Here is an 18,793-nt window from a genome sequence, read left to right as displayed (position 1 = left end):
TTTTTTTGTTACAAATAAATAGTGAGCTTTTGGCAGTCCATTGGTTTTATGACAATAAGGGTCTACAACTATTGTACTACAAACATTTTGCGGATGCTGGTTGTAAATTAAGGATGAATCCAAAGAACGCTATAAAATGCGTTTCATCTATTTACATTAGTGCAGACATGAGCACTACTTTGCTTCTAATGACATGGAAGGAATTTTCGATCATAGTGAATGTTTTGAGGTAGTTGGACATACGTGTTAGGGACAGAATAAGAAGTTTTCTAGAATGAATGCTAGCTGGTAGTTGATCTTATGCATTTGATGCCTTTAGATTTTAGCAGCAATGGTTCGTTCAATCATCATAAGCATTCTCAAGCATGAAATCTTAAATGTTAATGCTTATGGGATACAAATTTCTACTTTGAAAACAATAGCTCCAACCATATACGATCTAAGTTGGAAAACAGAGGTAGCCGATGTTTGCATTCACGGAGTTGATTAAACACGTTTGGTGGCTAGCTTGTCCTAGGCATGCAGTTGTATTTCACAGAATATAGGACAAAACGACCCAAAACTCGTCCTAAGGAATATTAAATCCACCAAATTTATCCCCCACACCAGTACATAGTGCTAGGTGAGGATGTGAAGCCAACAAAAGGCGGCCCTCGACCAAGGAGCCAGGCAGCTAGATACAGCCAACTGTTCTAATATTGAACTGGTGAATCCAGTCCATTACAAAATGAGACCAAGTTGACCCGAAACGAAATGTGTACAAATTCCCAAAATAAGGCAGCGCCAAACAATTCTAATACTGGACCCAAAGGACCCAAGACGGTCGCAGTTCGGACCCAACAATATTTCACTTCCTCAACGACTCGAGTTCGCCACGCGGAGAACTTCTCAGAACACTAACTTACAGAGGACACTCGACTGCCGCCGAAGATCATTCACGAGGCCAGCACGGTGCTCCTCTTGTTATGATGCAGCGCCCGCCGGAGCTCGTCGTAACTGCCTTGAAGGTGATCCAGAGAGAAGCACAGTTGCCGGATTACCTCGCGCTTCGCCTCCGCCCCCTCCGAGACCACAGCCTTCAACCGCTCCACCTCCTCTTCCAGCGCCGCAGACCTCGCCTGCGCCTCCCGGACCCGTTGCCCGTCCGAAGTCGCACCGGCAATCAAGCGCGCGTGTTCCACATGCAGATCACTCAGGTGCTTATCCATCTCCCGGATCCGGTTCTCAGCATTCTCGGATTTTACCACCAGATTCGAGATCCTTGCCTGCAGCGTGTCCCTCTCCGCCACCAGCATGTCGTACTTGAGCTTCCAACCGTCCAAATTCCGGTTCGCTGCTTCCAGCCTCTTCTCTTTCTCCGAGTTTTCCACCCTCACAGCCTCGTACCGGACCTCCAGATCCGATTTCTCGGTCTCAAGCCTCGACATGTCCGCTTCCAGTGATTCCGCCTTTGAGACGGACAATCGAAGCTCCTCTTCCAGAGCAGACGAAGCCCGAGACAACTTGGATAGTTCGTCCATGATTCGAGCCCCCTCTGCGAAGGAGTTCGCAACCTCGTCCTCCAGTGACTTGATCCGGGCTTCAAAAGTTGACCTGTCCGAGACGAGACGGTGATGTTCCGCTCGTACTTCGTCCGATTCCCTGGTCACTTCCTCCAATCTCTCCTCCACAGCCAGCTTTTCTGCCTGAACCGCCCCGAACCTGTTATCGGCTGCTGATATCTCCGCCCTCAGGCTTGACAACTCTGATTCAAGCGACTGAGTTTTCTGCTTCAGTTCACAGATCGCTATTTCCAGAACTTCCCGCGATGTACGCAACTCAGACAATTCACGTTCCAGAACAGATTTTTCCGACGACAAATTGCTGGCGGAGTCCGTCATTTCGAGCATCCGGATTTCAAGTGCATCCTTCTCAGCTTGAACCGACTCAAACCGGCTCACCGCTGCTGATTTCTCCGCTTTCAGGCTCAGCATTTCCGATTCAAGCGACTCCATCTTCCGCTTCGACTCCTGGATCTCCTTCTCCAGATCTTCACGTGACATACGCAACTCAGACAAATCACGTTCGAGAGCGGATTTCTCCGATGACAAACTCCTGGCGGAATCCGTCAGTTCCCGAACGCGGAGTTCAAGTGCATCCTTCTCCGAGACGAGACTATCATACCGCCCCTTTACCTCGCATAATTCCCTATTTATCCTGTCCAAGCGCGCTTCTTTGGAAGAATTTTCAGCCTTTGCCACCTCGAACAGGCTTTGCAGCTCGGATCTATCAGCCCTGAGGCGTGATATTTCCGATTCCAGAAATTCTCCCTTTGTTCTGAGTCGCTCAAGTTCCGCTTGAAGGACCTCCTGGGATTTCAGCAGCTCGTTTCGCTCTTTCTCGGCGCGAGACTTCTCCGACGAGAATTTTCCCGCCGCTTCAGCGATGGCGTTCTCCCGCTTCACGTTCACCATGGCCAAGAGCTCCAGTACACGGGCTTCGAGTCCGTTCTTCTCCGATACGAGAGTGTCCTGCCTCTGTTTCGCCTCATCCAATTCCCGGTTCATTCCGTCGATACGGCTTTCTCGTGCAGAGTTCTCGACCTTCACAGTCTCGTACAGGGTTTCCAAGTCTGACCTCTCCGTTTTCAAGTTTGCAATCTCCGATTCTAGTGATTCCGCCTTCGAGACCCACCGCGCGCAATCTCCCTCCAGTTCGGCTCGAGACTTCAGCAGAAGTTGGAGATCTTTCTCCAACTGCAACTTTTCCGACGAGAATTGTTTGGCAGCCTGAGACGATTCGCGATTTATCTCGGCAACGAGATCCTGAAGCTCGGCTGCTCTAGCTGCCTGCACATCGATCTCCGCCTTTCGTTCGTTGACCTCCCCGCGAGCTTCCTCGAGTTCAGCCCGCAGTCTCTCGACCTCTCCCTCCAGCTTTGTTACCGAGGCGCTGAACTCCGATTTCCTCGCCTCGGTCTCCAACCGCACCTCGTCCATCTCGAGGTTAGCCTTGCGGGCCTCCTCCTCAGTGACCCTAAGCTTCTCGCTGACCGCCGCGAGCTCCGATTCCAGCGACGCTATCTTGCTCTGCACATCTTCGTGGTTGCCGTTCCCCGGCGACCCAAACAATATTTTGCGAACCGATTCATCCGAGACTTCGGACTCGGATCCCGAATCGGAGGAGGAAGAGGAGGAGGAATCACTGCTCTTGCGGGACCGCTCCGTGGCACTGCCGCCCGAGCCGAGAAACACGTCGAAGCCAGCAGCACGGTGTTTCGTTTCAGGACGGCGGCTTTTCTTAGACCGGCTCGAAGGGGGGGAGCCGTCAGCCGAGAGGTCGGAGGAGCCCTGGGACTGCATCTCTGCCGGCACGTTTTTCCTCAGCTCGACCGTCACCTGGTCGTATCGCTCGGCAAGCGACCGGTACATGCGGTAGAAGTCCTCGACGAGGGAGACCAACTCAGGGCGCTTCTCGTAGTACATCTCCGCCTTCTTGGCGAACGAGTCGGCGTCCTCTTCGATCAGCTTTAGCATCCTCGTCACGCTCTTGTCCATCTCTGAAAACCATGAACATGATTCAGTTAAGCTGCACTAAGGTCCACTACCTACGTTCGCATCTTGTGGAACGAAACCACTTTCAGGCATTCAAGGATCTCGCATTTACATAATGAACTAGGTCTAGCAAGGTCCACTATGGAACGGTTCGCATCTTATGAAACGAAACCACTTTCTGCAGTGCAAAGCTCTCGCATTGAGGGGCAACATTTGGACATTAGAGTACAAGAGGGGGGCCTAATTATGTTGCCGCTAGTGAACTGGATAATGGCTGCAATGTGACATCAGCGCGACGGAGTTCGTCTACTACGACGAGCAGCAAGTACATCCTGAAACTACAAAAAAAAAAGCGTGGTATCCTTTACTTATCCTGCCCTCTTTCCATTTCCTTTCGTATTGGGACTAATTTGGGATCTAATTGCATATAAGAGACGAGTCAAAAGCAAGAATAAATAAATGAAACCTCGACTTCAAGTTTGCTTGGTCAATGACCATCATTGTCTCACAAAGGCAACTTCATCAAATCCAAGCCGTGACGAGACTGCGAATCCACGTCGCCCCATGTGGACGTACCGCAGCGGCAGCCGCGCTCGGCGCTAGACAAGCGCTTTGCTTTGGTATAGGGAAAGGTGGCCTGGCGTCAATGACGTAAAAATGGGCTCTCCCTTTCCGGGGGTGGGGGAGGATAAGGTCCCTACCCACTTTAGACCTACCAGCGTCCAAACAAGTTGATTACCCAAATCGGGCCATAGCCTTGCGTACTCACTCAACCAGATGGCTGTCACAAGGCTCGGTTAAGAAGCGAGTCCGAATTTCAGAACCGGAAAAGGAACTTATAATAGAAAAAGAGGGAAAGGAGAGACTGACCTTCCAGATTCTCGGCAAGCCATTTCGAGTTCTTCGGACTAATATGGCTGTCCCACCACCATGAGTGGGACTTCATGGACGACATCTTCTTCATTTTTCCGAGCTTAGCCGGCTGCAGTAAATTGAGTTTCTAGTGGGGACGAGAGAAAGCAGAACTGCTCTATGTCGTCTGTCGAAGGAGGGAAAAGCAGAGTTACTACTTAAATATCAGGGCGATAGCCACAATTAGCATCAAGCAAACGTTAACCACCACCAAGAGCCACCTCAAGGCACAAACAGCCCAACAGTAGAAGTTAAGCGAAACAAACAGAAACCAGAATAATCATCTCAAACACACGGCAACAGCCCAAAACGCGCGGACGATATCCAGCTTTCCGAACCCGCGATCGATCAGTTCCCGACGGGGGACGCACAAACCAGAAAGTAACCGACCCATTTTTGCAGGAAAAGACGAAAACGCCCGTAATTAAACTATGAATACCACCTTGGTTTACGCTTCTCAAGGTGGGGGGAGAATGGCCCAGGTTTTCGTGTAACAGACCTATATGAAAGGGGTCGTTTTCATAAACCTATCCACGGAACAGCGAACATTACTATCACAGGAAGGCGAAAACCACCAGCAGTAAGTTGCAACCTATAGACATAAACAGACCAAAGCGCCCCTATTATTGTACCAAGGGGCAAGGATTACAAGGAGCGAAGACGATGGTCACATGCAGAGACAACTAAGCTTCCGATGCCGGTGACTGACAAGATGAAGCGAGAAGCGGAGGTAGAGGAGCCTGGATTCTGGAGGTCTCTCGCCTCCGTACAAATCGAACTGGAAAAGGCTTCCAAGGGGCTTCCTCTACGCAGAAGGACGGGGAAAGCCAGAAAGACACAAGTCGGGAAAAGAGAAACAGAGGAAGTTAGAGAGGCTCTTACCATGGCTTGGTCCAAATCGATTTAGAATCACCCGATAAGAACTCCCGCTGGAGAAGGAGAAGAGAAATATACAGATGAAGGATCAAAGAGACTAGAACCAGACAAAATAAAATAATAAATTCAACCAAACGCACTTGGTTTATTGAATCGCATTAAATAAACCAAGAGCAGAGGAAAGGGGAGGAGAGGTCATGGTGATGGTCTCACGGCTGATGGATTCACATGGGCCTTCATTTTTAAATATTACAGAATAAAGAATACAATGAAAATCTCTCCCTCTCTCTCTCTCTCCCCCTCTCTCTGTGTGACATGAGAAACTGAACCACAGCTTAGTAATGAAAGCCAAAATCAACCACGCGTAAGAGGCGCCATTGAGTCAAGATACTGCAAAGGATACGAGAAAGCATATGCCAGCAGCAGATAATACAAAATTCCTAATATATCCTTATAGGGTCCTGAGGTAAGGCCACAGAATCAAAGTACAAGTAAATACATGAAAATTTCAAAATTATTTAGAGATGAGAAAACCCGTATACAAAATTAGAATCCTAATCATGAATAACATTAAGACTATACGCCTCAAAAGCGCCAGCAACCGGGCGTGCATGAGAAGGTCGATCATCTGCATCAAGTTGATTGATCAGTCACATTTTCTTGGCAAAAGTTCTCGACTGTTCAAGATTTTTTTTATAGTAGACGATTTTTGTTCGCAGCTCACAATAGAGATGTAAAATAAAACCTCGCTTAGCTTCAATAGCGTGAATTATGCCATGTTATAATATTTTCTGGTTACGAATTATTTTCTGAGTTCAGTTTGGCTTTAGTTTAGTGACAGTCAACCGAAGTTAAAAGATAGAGGTGAAGCAATCATTCACTTGTTTGAAAGTTTTCAGCAACACCATCTAGCTAAATGGTACGGCCGTAAAGAAAATATCATTCACTTGAATCTCTTTTAGAAATGAAACTAGCCAACATTGGTAGACCCTAGATCAAATATCAGCTCTACAACCTTCTAACCTTGTTTTTCCACAATATTCTTCGTCAGACACGGGCAGAACCCACTCCGGATGTACCTAAAGCTATGAAATATAGCAAATCTTGCAAAATGTAGTTTCCAGATTCGTCGTCTAAGAAAAAAAACATAGAAATGGAACACATGTTTTTCAAAACATGGATCAAGAATAATGTGGGGATGAATGGACATTGTCCCTAACCTAAATAAGTAGGCAATATAGCACTTAATATTAAAAAACCATATAATCAGAAGGGTTTCATCAAATTTTTCTGCACTAGCTGTTTCAGCCCTACAATTTCCCGGGCCACGACAAGTGGAGTTCCTACATAAGCAAACTTTCTTCCTATCCAACACAGAGAAAATGACGAGATAATCACTTTTTCGAGTCTTTCTCGATCTTTTTTTTTTATTCCCGCAGTCGCCCTTTTGATTATTGCTCTCCAAGCAGCGGGACCTATGCGCCCTATATGGAAGGCCGCGTCATAAAAGCGGAGATGAAGGGGATAATGCAAGTCAATTTCACCTCATCAAAGACCGTCCTGCCCTTTGTCCGTAGTAACAATACAAAGAGCATTGGCCCTCGCCAACGTGCATCACGTGAAAAAGCGAAGAGACCGCGAATTATATTGTAGGAACAAAGATGAAAGACGCAAATAAGAGAAGCTCGTCAACGCATATCCAGCCAGATTTGGGCCGCCTGTGTATAGAAGCCACACTGAACTGAACCTGGCGTCATCTGACACTCCCATTTATGACATCAAACTTAATCCGACTCTTGACGGACAGTTGTTACCTGAGTACTTGCCTGGTTCCCGTGCAAATTCAATGAAGCTGGTTTCGGTTCAAATGGGCGGGACGAGTCCAATTCCATAAGGATTCAAGTTTCACACAGATCCAGACTTCCTAAAGCTTCTAGACGAGTGCCAAGATTGGCTAACTGGCGATGTGAAAGGAGGAAATTTGGAAACCACACCCTACAATAAAAGGATATTTGCGTCATTTGTCACCGCACTGAGCGACTCGGAACAACCTGTGAAACTGAAACTCCACAGCGAAAGTGACAAAAAATTACAACCTGAAATGACGGAATTTACCCTTTGACAGCCTAACACGCCCAGAGCGTCAGGGCCACCAGAGCCACAGACCGCCGATTCGTCGAAATAAGGAGAAACGAGAACAACGGACTAGGAAAACGACTTTGAGATGAGGAAAGCTCGAACGAAAGGTTGGGAAGGTTAGCCTGCGTTCGAGCAAGACAGCGACCCGTATGTACTAGAAACGCCCAAATCCAATGAAGAGCTACCAGTTTCCGGTCGTTACGACCAGCCGAAGCATGATCTGAACGGAACCATTCCCTATCAAGACTCCCAGAATCGAAAGAAAACGGAAGATCTGAGCATTTTAGTACTGAACAGCGTGTAATCGGCAGAAATGAACTCCATCACACAACAAAATATTGCGCATATGTTCAAGAAATTAGTAGCATGATGCGTTTCAGACCATCGACAGCAATCCAAAGACCAAACAAGTAAGGCGAAGCAAGCATCGACTCTAGCACGGGAACCAAAAAGGAATCGCATCGCTTGGATGAGAACAACTAAAACGAGAAGAAGACAGAACAAGAACGATTCCACAAGAACAGAGGGAGATAACAACCTTTACCAGCAGTTCGGCGGCGGATCCGGCCATCAGGCAGCAACAACTCTGGCCGGAAAAGATCCCGGCGAGCAACCGATAGCAGAGGGAGAGAGTTAAAAGAGACTCTTCGGTTCAGACTGCTGCCTTTTTGTTAAGGCCGCGGTCACGGGCACCTTACAAAAGCAGCCGCTGTTAGAGAAAACTACAACTTTGCCACATCCTTAGCTGGAAGGCAGCGCAGTTTTAGCGACACGACTACTAAGGAAATTACAACAGTGCCTGTGGGCCTGCTGCAGCGTTATCGCGACCACCAGACGGGGACTTGCGTGCTTTATCGTGAGGTAAGGGTATGGCACGTAAATTCAGAAAGAGATAAGGGCTTTTCTGTTGGCGGCCGTTACGCCTGTACGCAGAGGCTGGACTCCTCCTGTTCACTCAGTTGGGCGGCAAAGAAAATGGAATCCTCCTCAAGGCGGGAAACCTCAAAAATTAATTTTCAGGCACAGAAAGACGAGCTATCAGTGCGGGCCCCACACAATACATGGGGCGTGGCGTGGCCGAGCAGAGCACCTAACCCAAGTCGGCTCGGACCCGAGCCTTAAAAATATTGGCCTTAGGCAGCCCGACCATCGCCGGCTCGAGCCCTGCTTAATTATATATAAAAATAAATTATTTTTCATTGTGTTTTTATATCATTTTGATTATAAATAACCATATATATTTTAACAAAAAATTTGTGTACTTTTCAGAAATTTAACAAAAAAATAAAAGCTTCGCTTATGGGCGTGTTGGTTACATGTGTGACTTTGCTGCTACAATAAATGCCTACCTGCTTCGCACATTCATGGTTGCTCTGTAGTTACCAAAATTTCTGCCAATCGCAAATTATTTATTTTCCGCTCTATGTGCATTAAATAACCATTCCAATATTATTTAAATATTCGAAGTACATCTAAGTCTTCTTTTTTTCTTTCTTTTAGCAACATTAAGAGATTAGGTGAAGTTTGTGACTGCAGCAGATCTGACTTTCACACACGATCGGTTCGGATCCTTATCCGATGTTGGATTTGGTTTTGGATTCAGAGAGCTAAATAGCTTAGTTTCGGGTCCAATTGTAATCATCACCACTTCTCTTCGCCCAATCCAACTAAAACGGTCTGGTCGAAAATCAGATCTTACCAGCCCGTCGACGTCGCTACTCTTGGCGCAGTTGTTTCAAAGATCTCTTCTTATTATAGTAATTATAAGATAGTGATTTGATCCACTTACGTTTATTTGGTAAACAAAATTATCCCTTTAACATAACTTAAAATGAAAAGTGTTCGATTAAAACATGACTCAATTCATGCTGGTTATTCGAAGAAGAGAGAGATTCTCTAGACGAGAAGAATGATCTAATTCATTTCAAAGAATTGAATCAATAGCCATATGAGGTGAAAAATTCTCATGTATTAGTCATAATTTACAATAACATTATGAAGTATTAGTAAAAGGAGGAATATGTGTTTTCAGATGATAAGTATACGATCTTGCATTTCATAAAGGCGCTTTTAATTGATCATGTCTAAAGAACGGTGGTTCTGTTACCAGTAACATCAACACATCCTAACGGAAAATGTGTTTCCCTGAACGAGCAGAACGCGGCGAAACAGTTGGCTTGGTCCCATGCAAACACAAGGCATGCATTATCAAACACGTTCTTAAGAAATGTGGAAGTGGACGTTGCGATGACGATGGTCCTTTGTTGTGCTTGATTAGGAAAATTTCTAGTGTCCCATGTGTTCCACGAGCGTGCAGGATGAGACAATGAACGTTCTGTTTTGGGAAGCTTATAGCTTTGTTTTGAAACTTGGGTGGTCAGAGCAGCACCCAAAAAGAACTGAACTATGGACATATTGTCAGAATGACACTCAAATCAACCAACTATGCTATGCCTCTTCGAACACACTGTTTTGTACATCCACATGGACCGCCGAGGATGTTAATGGTTCAGATCATCAGTTAAATCTCGATACAAAAGGGGGAAGTTTTCCCTGTTTTTGTTTTTTTTAATGGTGAAAAAGATTCATCTACACCCATCAATCAAACCCCAAATGACCCCAAGAATGAAATTGTGGATCCACGATTCTGACCGATTGGGAGTTTCATTGAATTTGGTCGCCATCAAAGAAGGAAGAATAATTCGAAGATTCAATCAAGCATTCAATGGGACCTATAACAATAATTGGATCGGTTATGCTTTAAGGAAAATTTACTCCAAATCCAGGTCCAGCGTTAGTCCATGTTATGATCCGCAAAGTTTCACCACGAAAAAAACAAGTAAAGTTCATCGTTTGACGGCGTGCCCGCAGCAAAGAACGCGACACACCACGTTAATTTGAGTTTATTTTTTTGGTTTTTTTAATAAAGTTGATATTATTAATATATAATAATAATATATTAATAATAATAAATATTTTTGCCGCACCACTACACCTAAATTTTTTGAGATGTACTGCGCTGACACCCGCATCTACACCCGCACCCGCATCTACACCCGCACCCACATCTTGGTGGCATAGCTTTTAAGTGATCCAATGTGCCTCTTCTTTTCTCTCTTTTAAGACTTTACACATCAAATTCAGTCTAGGTACAACACCCATTAAGCGGACATGTGGAATTTAGGGCCTCCAATTTCTTCGGTTTTTTTCGTATCTTTATCAAGAGAGCCCCTTTTCATTTTATAAAGTTTGGTTATATGACAACTGGTCAGGTTGATAGGCTGATGAAAGTTGGGGTGGAATCAAGGGATCTACAGTAGCGTTCCTTTCAAATAAAAAAAAAAAAAATACATTTGATTTAAAAATAATTCATCATAGCTACAAATATGATTCTTAAATTTTTATTGGTGAAGTTTTTATCAGGTATTTATGGACAATTTTTGTTTTCAGAAAGATATTGGGAAAATCTTGATTTTTTTTAAAATAAAAAATGTCAAATAAAAATACAAAAACTGAAAAAGTAAGAAGTATTATATTGCATTTAGGAGGTCATGTTAAATACCTAAAACAAGAGGAAAATAAAAGAATGAAACAAAAGTTGACAAAAATAAAAAACAGAAAATGAAATAAAAACGAATGAAAAAATCACTATAATATCACGATGAATTCATTTTTTAATGTTTTTTTAATATATCAGATATCTTCCCATTTTTATCGTTTTTTTTATTTTGTCACCAATATCGTGATATTTTTGAAAATATCACGATATTTGTGGATGTGCAGTAGCCTTAGATAAAAAATTTTAAAAAATTATAACAAAGTTTTGAAACTATAGTTGGGTTCTTCTAATAATGAACAATTTATAGCTCTACTGGTAGCAAAAGCCATGTCATCAACTCAATTTCCCAATGGAGTGGCAGTACACTATTCACGAACTCGCTTGTTCAGTTAAGTTAGAGGTTCGTTCAATTAAAACTCTGGTTGGCAAACAAGTTGAAACGATTAAATTTGAGTGTTAGCTTGTTGCCGAGCTAAAGTATGATTGAGCTTTAGGTTTTAGTTCCCGAGAGTTGAGTTCGAGCTTTGGTAGAGTATATGGAGTAGGACTACAATTGACTCAAACTCAAGCCTGACTTGTATCCAGAGCTGGCCAAAAATATAAAGAAATGCCTTTATGTGGTTTTTACACCATAGCTCAAATTAATTTAAAAATAGAAAAAAACAAATAAATGCGTACTGGTCTCGCATCGTATGGACAGAAACCAACCAGGAGGATACAATCTTGGCTTAGACAGCTCCCACAACTCGGTTCTTGAAACTGAGACGCCTTAACAAATCGGTTCAGTTCTTGAAACCGAAACACCCCCACAACCTTACCTTTCCCCTTAAAAACCAATTCAAATTTGGGACAGATATGAAGCGATGCAATCGATTGCCTTTTATGGTCCATAGCTGCCTCGCTTTATCCTGTCATGGAAACCCGTTTTCCGGTTAGCCTCAACTTAAAAATCATTCATCAGGGTGTTAAAAAATCGATTGGTCACAAAAGAGTCAATAATTTGGTGATGCTGCTACTATTGGATTCAATCTCACTGTTTGGCAGCATGAACACTTATTCTTTTAAGTTAAAACCAAAAACCGATCCGAAATGAAGATATGATATTGTTTTCCTTTATTTTCTATCTTCTCTTAAACGGTAGTCGATGTTCATCCCTGAGCTTCTCGGGTTGGAGAGTTGGCAGCATGCTGCGATTTCTCTCAATCTCTTGTAAGTGGAAAATTAGGGTTTTGTGAGAGGAGGCAAAAGGGTTTCGTATGAAACCGTTTGGGCTGAAGCTCTCCTTTTTGTCACCCGGATCTTATTTTCTGTTTCTTTTCACTTGATACTCAGTACTCGGCTCTTCAACTTATCGGCCTGACCTGATTGGGCTCCATTGGACTCGATAATTATTTTTCAATATATATATATTGCAATTAATTATATTTATGTATTATTTTATATTAAATATATATATATTTATTTTAATCAGGCCGAGCCAGGCCAGACTCAGGTTTTGGGTGTTGGGGCAGACTTGGGCAGCCATCACAAACTTGGCTCGACTCGAGACAAACTTCTTATTGAACCGGGTCGGCCTGATGGGAAACGACACCTACTTAATTTCTTAAGAAGGAGAACTGAACCTAAAGGCTCAGCCAACACACACACACACATATTACATGAACATTAGCAACCATTTACGATAAAGGAATAGTAGATTGGTGTTTTTAGTAATTATTTATAATGTTTTTAAGGACATATGTTTAATTTTTAATCATCCAATAACATCCACCATGATATGATAAAATTGTACGCTCGTCAGCGAATGTGGATTGCGTCATCTTTGGACACAAGAGCGGGGCTCAAACAAAAAGCGTTTTTGAGAACAAAATTGCCATAACAAGAAAGGTCTCCTCGTCTTCTCTCTTTCCTTCTCCGCGCACATGTACACATAGTACAAGTATTATACTGGCGTTCCACTGTTTTATTGGAGGGCCGGTATTTTTATTTTTTCATAAAGGTTGTTTTTTTGAATTTCTTTTTCTTTTTTTTTTTATAGAAGCTTCTTGTTTATTAAGGTTGGACGTTGGGTTAGGTACCCGACTTGACTCGGGCTCGAACTCAGTCTAAAAAAAAAGGACTAGGCTGGCTTGGGTGGGATCAATTAAGCTCGGTTCTATTCAATAATATTTTTTTAATACAAATTTTATTGATTTGTATGTATAATCAATACTTATATATTATTTTATGTTAAAAATATATATTTTTAATTTAATCAGGTTTTAGGTGTCCAGCCGGGCCGAACTGGCCCGATGCCCAGGCTTATGCACATGCTGATTGTCTTTTGAGTCCCCCAACAAACGGTCTCCGCGCAAACACACGACCATACGTCCTCAACAATATTTAACCGACTAAAAGGACTGGGATGTTTTTGAAAGAAGGTTAACACGACTATATCATGTCAAGAAGAAAAAGAAAAACCAATAGTCGCACATCCTTATAACAAGCATTCGTGCACCTGTTTTACTTCTGCTGGCTAAGAATCCATTACAAGTAAAAGAACTCAAAATCACGAAGCAGAAAACCAGGAACAAGAAAACAATAAAGAAAAGAGATGCATTATTTGGTCTGGTCTGCCTGCAGTTGGCCATTAATTAGATGGCGGGGTTGGATGGGCTGCAATTCATCAGTTTCCTGGTTTCTACTTTCAGGCTTAAAATAGAGCGACACCCATCTTTTCAAATTCTAGTGATTGCAGACAGGGAGTCCCCACAGCGCCAAATTCATAAGAAAAGGACTACGATATACATCCAACAAACTTCTCCAAATTTCCCGTTTTCCCTTTAAAAAACGAGAACTATTGCAACCAATCTTTCTAGAGTTCCCACTTGTATCTATGCTCATTAGAGACAACATGCTGCAAGGTGTCCACTCTACAATAGACCTTCCACCTGCTCGAGCAAACCCCCCATATCTCGGTTCTATAAGAAATTCAAATTCTAGATCTAAGGGATGTCCCCTTTCTCCAAGTAAGGAATTTGGGATATTACGTATCAAACTTATGGATGTATCCAAATGTGTTGCGGTTGTTTGTGGCATTGAATTCCTCGGCACCAATTCAAATCAAAGCCAAGATTAAGCATGACAAGACAAATTGTCTCATCCAATTGTTAGGTGACAGAGGCCGGCTTGCGATTTAGGCTCCAAAACAAGCAGAAACATCAGTGAGTTCAAATTTCATCGGTAAAAATCGTATTCATACTTTCACTGGTTGTTATCTACTTCTGATGCTTGCAACTGAATGGAGAAACTATTCTACCAGCTTCCTGTAATTTCACTTGAGTGAGACTAATATTTCATCCTACCCATTAGAATGAGAGCTGAAACCATTTGATTTTAGGGTCCAGGACTACGTCAGTGTCTGATGTGATGCTTCCACCCATTGGCACGGTTACAATGCTCACATGAATCGAACCGATCATAGTGACACCAGCTCTAGCGTCTATGTTGTGCTCCTTGGGAGGCTATCGGCTTCAAGGCTCCATTTTGGTGGTGCTAGGTTTCTTGAGTTTTGGTAGATAAGAAATACAACTCTTGCTTCTAACTTTTTTCAAAGCCTTTGTATGTGGGGAAGAGGAAGAGGGTGGTGGTGAGCTAGGGTTTGACAGACCCTTATTAGTTTATGCCCTTCAATATTAAATATTGTTGATCTCTTTCACAAGCGAGATTAGGCCGCCCTAGGCCACCTTAAGAGGTTGCTCAACGATTTAATGCTAGTCTTTTAAAGAATGGTGTCAATTTGCCGGCATATGTTAGGCAGATGACTCACCCAAGTGGAGACTTTGTTGAAATTTCTCTTTTCCCTTCACTTTTTAATGGGGTTGAGACAACGGATGAGACATGGTATGGTAGATGGCTGGTCTCCATATCCCGTTAATTTCTTATACACACAAATATGCGAATTGAAGCATAATAGGAGTGAAGGGTTAGGTCATTACAAATTTGGGCATAAAAAGTAATGCCCAATCCAAAGTCCGAAAGAAAGAATCTCTCATCGGACAGAAAGAGAAAAAAACGAAAGGAAAATATTGGGTGCACGAGATAGCAACATACGTCCCCAATTCTGACAGGCTATAAAAATAGTGAATGCGTTCAAGAGTCCCAATCTGAACCACAAACTTTTCCACGAGACGAGTCCAAATCTGTTGCATTTAAATTAAGTAGTTTGGTTCCACAATTTCCGCTGTTGGAATTATTATCATTTATTATACTTGAAAAAACAATATTGGAATGACATCATCAAGTTCCTAATATTTTATAGTATTTCTTCACAAATCCGGTTGCTAAGGATATGGCCTATATGTTAGAAAAATCTAAGAATCAAACATTTAATATATATAATTTTCAATAATATGAATCAAATCTTATGGTTCAGGATTTAGGGTAGAGTAGAACCAGTCACACACTGGTCACTCGTGCTTTAGCTTGAAACAAAAACAGGGGACCATCTCATCTGGGCAGGGCAAACTTTTGCCTCTAAACTTAGAAAATATATCTAAAACTTCATGCGTGGTTTCATCTTTTCTGGACCTACCAGCAAGAGGCCCAGCTATCTCTCACCAACATCTGTTAAATAAGGTCAAGTCATGTTTATGCATAGAACTAAGCTCCAACAATGGCCAAAACTGATTAAACTACACATGATTAAGTCTTCAATCCCATATGTAACCGGTTGAACATCAAAAGGATTTGTTTGAAGATCAGAAATTAAAAACTTGGACACTACTGTTTCTGTTTGTATGTCTCCATCTCAGAATCGAGGTGAATTGAAAACTTCAATCTCTAGTCTCTTATCATACAAGAATCGCAACAGGAAGTTATAATTCTTTGATCCGTATATGAATCTGACTGTTAATCAGGCTCACACTCTTTCTGATCACGTACGTACGCTCAGGGCTTTACTACTAACAGAGTCCTCTAAGAAAAGGTTGACAAAGGAAAGAACAAGAAGAAGCTACGGGACCGCTGCCTGCTAGCTGCTGCTGCGTCTTTTACTTTGACGTATTACGTCGAGTCAAATTCTTGCTGGAAAACGCAAGCGCTGACGAAGAATGAGCGGCGGTGAAGGTTAGATTTGTTCTTGACTGGTTAAATCACTGTCCCATCTAGAACAGTTCTTCTCTCCATGATGACGATGTGCGTGTGCAGTCTCAATTATGTGCTCCATTGTACATAAAACGCAAAAATGTTCTACGAACTACGTCCTATAATATAAAAAAAAATAACGCCATTAGCTTTCTCAACTCATAAACTTCACATAGACATCAAAATCTTTTCATATTTTATCGTGTGAAGAGAAGAAATTCTCTCTAACAACAGGAACGAACAATACCCAAGTGAGAAAGAGAATTGCTACTGCAGAGAGCAGGATCAGAAGAGAATCTATCCATCTGCACGGGCAGACACATAAAAGAAAAAGGAAAAATTTCGTGATGCATTGCTGCCTAGCTACCAATTGTTTATTGTACGTACCTCTAACTTTTTCGTGAGCTTCGGTTTTCGCCTTTTCCGTCGACTGCACTTTACCCCCTGTTTTTGAAAAAGCAGATTCGATCTGCGGCTCTCTCTCAGTCTCAGACTCTCAGTGGTGCAGACCTTCGTGCACTCCGTAGCATATCCTCAGCCATTGCACGCGCTGGCTGTTGCTTACACGTTATAATACATCGATCGCTCCATTTCATTCTTCACCAGCGCATCTTGTCCGCACGGTTTAATCTTGAAATTAGTTGAACTGAAAGTTTTCAACTCCCACATAATTGATCTTCATAATTTATACTGTTATACATCTTTATGATAAAAAATATTCATTATTGTTATTGATAGAAAGGAGAGCAGTCACGTACTCTTTCCGCCTGAGTCGCTGGCATGATTCAAACATCCTCCTCAGAGTCATCAACCTTAGGGACTCCCTGTCGGTCGCCATAGGCCCATGCTGCCCATATTCAAACAAAGAGGCTGCTCAGCAGCGGCTAGCTGGACTATTATAGGGTGTGGATAACATATGGTAGCCCTCATTATTGGGCCAGCTAAAATAAAGGCAATAATTGACTGTAAAAAAAAGTAAAAGTTAAAAAAGAAAAGTCTAATTGTCAGTTGCAGACATTAAATGAGAAATTGGGCAAGCAAATTTCCTATTGAAGCTCAAGGGGAATACATGACTCATAATTTTGGCATATTTCCCAATGCTTTCTAGAATCATGGGTAGAATACAAGCAATGGTTCAAACTAAAATGTTTAGTCAATCTATGATCTAGGGTTTTTATGGCTATACTGATTTAGTATTCTTGTTGTTCACATATTTTATTATTAACATATTTTTCTCTGTCCTACCCTAAAAAGTGCTATTGTCGTTATATTGGTTTCCTTATGATTTTATATGTCATCGTTAAATAATTTAGTTCAAATGACTGGCCGCCTATATAAACAGGCTATTCTATACGCTTCCGAAAATCAAATCTTGCCTGGCTGACGAGATCCTGGTCCATTACCTAACGTGGAGTTAAGGAACTGTTGCTAGCTAGCAGAAATTCGGTCCGTATGGGACAAAGTTTTGATTGAAGACCTTCAAGTTAAAGAAAATCAATAGAAATTTTAGGTTGAGGGACTCTAATTCAAAACAATTTTAGATTTTTAGAGGAGCAAATCGTTAAAAGCATTAACATGTAATATGAAGATATTCTAGTGTGGGCATTTGCTCACACATGCCCACATGTGGCTTTGTTACTGCTAGACACCGTTAAACAACATCAAACTGCAGTAATATTCTATTGACTCACTAGAAGTTGGTGAGAAGTTAGGATTTTTTCATGAGAGAGGCCAAATTATGGTTTCAAAAGTTTAGTAGGGGTCAAAGTATATATATTTTTAAAAATATTTATATTGGATAAATACATTTTTTCAAAAAAAATTTACATGTCAATTGAAAAAATTTTGAAAGGGGGCCAAGGCCCTTGCGTCTCCCCACCCCCAAAATTTTTGGCTCCGCTCCTGAATGTAAGGTCATTAGACAATATTATCAATGTATATTACTGTTGGGTACAAGGTTACATCAATGTTTGATAGTAATTAGGAGACAATACACCTTCAACTTAATATAACACTCCGTCCGATGTAATATAAGAGCATAGCACCCATGAAAATCAAATTGGCAAACGAAAAGCATTTCATTTCTAATTGCTGCATGTTGCAACTCTTAGCACGTCATCTATTTCAAAGGATAATGTAAATTTGAGCTTATGAGCTATATTTTGGAACGACTCTATTGGGCTTCAGTACTCTCCAGAATATAGCATTGAATAAACGTCCTTGAATGCACGGATATCTTTTATGCAATATTCAAGGATACGCCAAGGATCTTGTGATAGCAATATCTAATATTTATGTGTTGCCGCCTTCGCAGCAAACATACAATACATCCATGGGAGTGCACATGGGCGTGATTTTTTTTTCTTCCTCTTTTTTGCGTACTGGATTCAATATCCCGACATGGCTTCCATGCTACGTTTGATAGCCTGGATTTATGATCGTGATTCTTCATACTTCCGAAGTCAAATAATTAGCAGCTCTTATATGAGATTTACAAATGCTCGTTGCTTAACGCAAAGGAAATGCATGTCATTAATCACTTCACTTACGTTGCCATTCAATAATTCGTAAACCAAAAGGAGACTCTAAAGTTCGCCCTTGATTGTTATGTGATAAATCAAGGCCAATTTATGATTGCGTAGTAGATCTT

General features: G+C 42.2%; 1 protein-coding gene across 3 annotated transcripts; it reads right to left on the bottom strand.

Moving 5' to 3' along the window:
- Window positions 1–566: 566 nt before the first annotated feature.
- On the bottom strand, window positions 567–8,148 carry LOC116262339 (protein NETWORKED 4A-like). Of its 3 annotated transcripts, XM_031641616.2 has the most exons (4): window positions 7,999–8,098; window positions 5,328–5,374; window positions 4,404–4,572; window positions 567–3,538 (listed from the first exon to the last, which is right to left on the bottom strand). In XM_031641616.2, the coding sequence occupies exons 3-4, from the start codon at window positions 4,495–4,497 to the stop codon at window positions 936–938; spliced, it is 2,697 nt and encodes an 898-aa protein (XP_031497476.1). In that variant the 5' UTR covers window positions 4,498–4,572; window positions 5,328–5,374; window positions 7,999–8,098; the 3' UTR covers window positions 567–935. The 3 variants fall into 3 exon arrangements, with proteins under 3 accessions (XP_031497476.1, XP_031497477.1, XP_031497474.1); XM_031641617.2 differs by lacking the exon at window positions 5,328–5,374 and having other exon boundaries at window positions 8,005–8,148; XM_031641614.2 differs by lacking the exon at window positions 5,328–5,374 and having other exon boundaries at window positions 7,999–8,143.
- Window positions 8,149–18,793: the final 10,645 nt, after the last annotated feature.

Source organism: Nymphaea colorata, chromosome 10 (assembly GCF_008831285.2).
Source record: "Nymphaea colorata isolate Beijing-Zhang1983 chromosome 10, ASM883128v2, whole genome shotgun sequence".
Taxonomy (NCBI): domain Eukaryota; kingdom Viridiplantae; phylum Streptophyta; class Magnoliopsida; order Nymphaeales; family Nymphaeaceae; genus Nymphaea; species Nymphaea colorata.
This window is presented reverse-complemented; position numbering and strand designations above follow the sequence as displayed.

What these genes read in the sequence shown, in the direction of transcription:
- LOC116262339 (XM_031641617.2), bottom strand. Translation starts at nt 4,497, where the DNA reads ATGAAGAAGATGTCGTCCATGAAGTCCCACTCATGGTGGTGGGACAGC. An exon ending in GCTTGCCGAGAATCTGGAAG is followed by an intron (nt 3,539 to 4,403) that starts GTCAGTCTCTCC and finishes CATGGTTTTCAG; the next exon opens with AGATGGACAAGAGCGTGACG.